This window comes from Orycteropus afer, unplaced genomic scaffold, assembly GCF_000298275.1.
Source record: "Orycteropus afer afer isolate SDZICR_OR568_19922 unplaced genomic scaffold, OryAfe1.0 scaffold00085, whole genome shotgun sequence".
Classification (NCBI taxonomy): domain Eukaryota; kingdom Metazoa; phylum Chordata; class Mammalia; order Tubulidentata; family Orycteropodidae; genus Orycteropus; species Orycteropus afer.
The window spans coordinates 6,532,005-6,535,250 of record NW_006921672.1 but is presented as its reverse complement, the minus strand read 5'-3'; the positions used below and the strand labels follow the sequence as shown (position 1 = coordinate 6,535,250).

Below are 3,246 nucleotides of genomic sequence, written 5' to 3'. Positions count from 1 at the left end.
TGGCTGTGGCTAAGAAGTTACCCTAACTTTGTGCTGGGCATTGTTTGCGCTCTCACACATTCACCCACGCAAGAAGCCCCTACTCCAGACCCACTCCACAAGCTTTACCATCCAGTCACCATCACCTGACTCATAAGAATGAGCTGCCCAGCAAGGCCACCAAAGGCCCAACTGCTAGCTCAAGGCTACCCTTTGCCCTCATGTGGCTCTCCCACCCCCACGGACCTGGGATCAAGTTGACAAAACATGAAAGTAAAATATTTTTATTAAGCCAAAGGCTGAGCTGGCCCCTTGGGACAAGGTTGAGGGGCATGAAGTGACTGTTCTGGTCCTGCACCCCAAGCAAGGAAGGGGCTGCAGTGCTTAGGCATACACCTGGCTCTCCCTCTCCACAAACGTCTGGAAGAGCCTGCCCCACTCCTGGGGTGGTGGGGCCCACTGTCCAGTCAGCAGCCCCCTTGCAGCCTCCAGGCCTTCTTGTTCCAGAGCCTGCTGCTTCTGCTGGAGCTCCTGCCCTTGATCCTGCAGGAAAAGCAGAGATGAGTCCCTGGGACAGGCTTCCCCTGAGGTGAAGGGGGAATCCCTTGCACAAGCAGGAGGAAGGACAGACCACCAGACAAGTCTCCTGGGCAGGCTGACTTTGAAGGAAGGAACTTCAAAGTGGAGTGGAGCCTCTCCTCCACACCTAGGCCCCTCTGATGTGTCCAGAGGTCCAGTTGGGGGTTAGCCCCTACCCCCTGGAGGTTACCTGCTCTCTCTCCATCAGCCCCAGGGCTGCCTGGTGTCCCCGGTAGAGGGTGTGACGGCGATCCACCTGAGTCTGGAATCGGGGCAGAGTTCGAGCAGGGTCCTGTGCTCCAAAAGTTGGGGACAGCACTTGGGGGGCCTGGGCTACCCCCACCCCAAAGATGAAAGGTTTGAACACTGACCTAATGGGACACAGATAGAAGGATTGAGGGACATGATACCCCTCAGGCTCCCCTGACCAGTACACACTCCCACTCATCCCACTCTCACCTCGAAGGGTCTGGTGTGGCCGTGAGGAAGTGGACACAGGGCTGTGTCGGGTCCTGGGGTAGGATGGAGACCATGCTAGCTGTAGTGCGGAAGCCTCCAGAATCCATACAGATGCCACTCTCCTTGTTCCTGAGGATGCCCATCATCACTTCTGCAGTGATGGCCCCTGCCGAGAACAAGAGTGGGGTGCTCCACCCACAGACCAAGCCCCCACCCGAAGATGGAAGAGGGGACAGCAGCTAGCTCCCACCCTCATGTAGCCACTCAAAACTTGCTGTTGCTACAATGGCCCCAGGTTACCCTTTGGGCCTAGAAATGGACTTGCTTCTATAGATTGGCTCTCAGCCCAACAACAGAAAGACCTACATGCAGAACACCTACCCCAGGACAATACACCCACCTATGCTAGGGAGACGCACCCCTCAGCCATGAGACATCAGAGGGGCAGCATTCCCATAGAGGGAAAGCTGGACACAGGAATGCTTAGATAAGAGGGGCACAGGGAGGGGGTAGTCACAGGGAGGGGAGGGGAGGAGTGTTTTTTATGGTTGGGGATGGTAATCAGGGCCATGAAATCAAATGTGCATGAGCTGTTGAATGTAAAACAAATCTGCTTTATAAATGTGCACCCACAGCACAATTTAAAAAAAAAAAAACCTTGCTGTTGCTGCAGCAGCTCCCGCCCAACCTGGAAGCGGGCCTTGGCAGCCTCCATGCGTACAGGCTGCTGGGTCAGGGAGAAGACCTGGGCAAAGTGAAAGGTGCCCTGCCCACTCCACCAGCCCTGGGCCTGGGCATGGGCCCGCAGCTCAGGGTGTTCCGCAGAGATGTCCGTGCCAATGCTCAGCTGGTTGGAGATGTTCCGGGCCCCCTCTGTGGAAGAGATAGGTGAGGTGGTTCATTTATTCATCTGAAATGTTTGTTGAGCACCTAGTATGTGCCAACCACTGGGGTGGTTGGTAAGAACATGACAGTGAAGGCGATAGACCAGCCCTCCCGAAGCCTAGGGTATGTGTCTGTGGTGGAGAGATGAAGAATACAATCACAAAATCCAAGGTAAGCTCACAGTATGGTGAGTGTGATGAAGAAGTGCTTCTGGATAGAATGGGAGAACAATGTAAAACAAAACTCAAAATCATTTTTAAAAAAAAAAGACCAGGTTTGTTGGTCTGATAGAGCCTGGTAAGACCTCTGAGACTATGGCCCCTAGTTACCCTTCAGGTCTGGAAATAAATTCACTCCTGTGGCTTCCAGACAAACAACAGACAGGCATATGGGGTGAACATTTACATCAGGTAGATATTATACTCCTTGGAGCAATCAATCATGGGAGATCAGAAGGGCAGTGTCTGCACAAGGAGACAGCTGTAGGGGGAGGGTCGGGAGTGCATGGGAGGGAAGGACACAGGGAAGAGATTTATGGGGGAGAGGAAGTGGGAAGAGAGCTGTTACATTGTGCGGAATTGCAGTCAATGTCATGAAATAAAATGTGTATGAACTGCTGAAGGGAAAACAAATTTGCTCTGTAAACTTTCACCCAAATCACAATAAAAATTAAAAAAAAAAAAAAGAAGAAGAAGAAGAGGTACTTCCTGGCATGTAAGGGGGAAATATGACCACCCAGGGAAGCCAGAAACCTTCCCAGAGCAGCAACCTGAAGTACAGGTGGCACTAACCAAGTGAAAGGGGGAGAGGTCCTGAATGGGCCCACATCCCTGAATGTCCCAGCCACTCTGAGAGGTTTGCTCTTGGACTGCGGCCTCTCCCTGCCCCCACCATCTCCTCTAAACTCTCCCAAGGTTGGTGCAGGCAGAACACCTCTGGGAAGCAGGCCTCGGTGCCAGGCTCCTCACCCTGGATCCTCTGGGCAGCCCAAAGCTGCCCAGCTGTCTCCAGCACCCACGCCTCAGTCCGGTCAGCCAGCAAGAAGGTGTTGTGGTAGCAGAATGGCGTGGGGTCCTCCCGGCAGCTGCCCCCCTGCCCATAGCGCTCCAACAGGCCTGTGATCACATTCAAGGCTTCCTGGGCTGAGCTGCTCCGTTCTAAAGCCAGTCTGCAAAGAGAGAGGTCCATTGCTGGTCCAATAGAGCCTGGTGTAACCACTGAGACTATGGCCCCTAGCTGCCCTTCAGGGCTGGAATTGAACCCACAACTGTGGTTTCCAGCCAAACAAAGTACAGGCATGTGAGTTAAACATTTACCTCAAGTAGACACACGCCCTGGAGAGAA

The 3,246-nt window shown here is 53.5% G+C and overlaps 1 protein-coding gene across 1 annotated transcript in view; it reads right to left on the bottom strand.

The window, feature by feature from the left end:
* Positions 1-363: 363 nt before the first annotated feature.
* SCRN2 (secernin 2) overlaps positions 364-3,246 on the bottom strand; it is a 4,780-nt gene continuing 1,897 nt past the window's right edge. Inside the window, exons 4-8 of the mRNA XM_042781095.1 lie at positions 2,871-3,070; positions 1,675-1,890; positions 1,018-1,183; positions 749-929; positions 364-522 (exon numbers count right to left, since the gene is read on the bottom strand). Coding sequence (XP_042637029.1) covers positions 364-522; positions 749-929; positions 1,018-1,183; positions 1,675-1,890; positions 2,871-3,070 — 922 coding nt within the window. The remainder of the gene's footprint in view (positions 523-748; positions 930-1,017; positions 1,184-1,674; positions 1,891-2,870; positions 3,071-3,246) is intronic.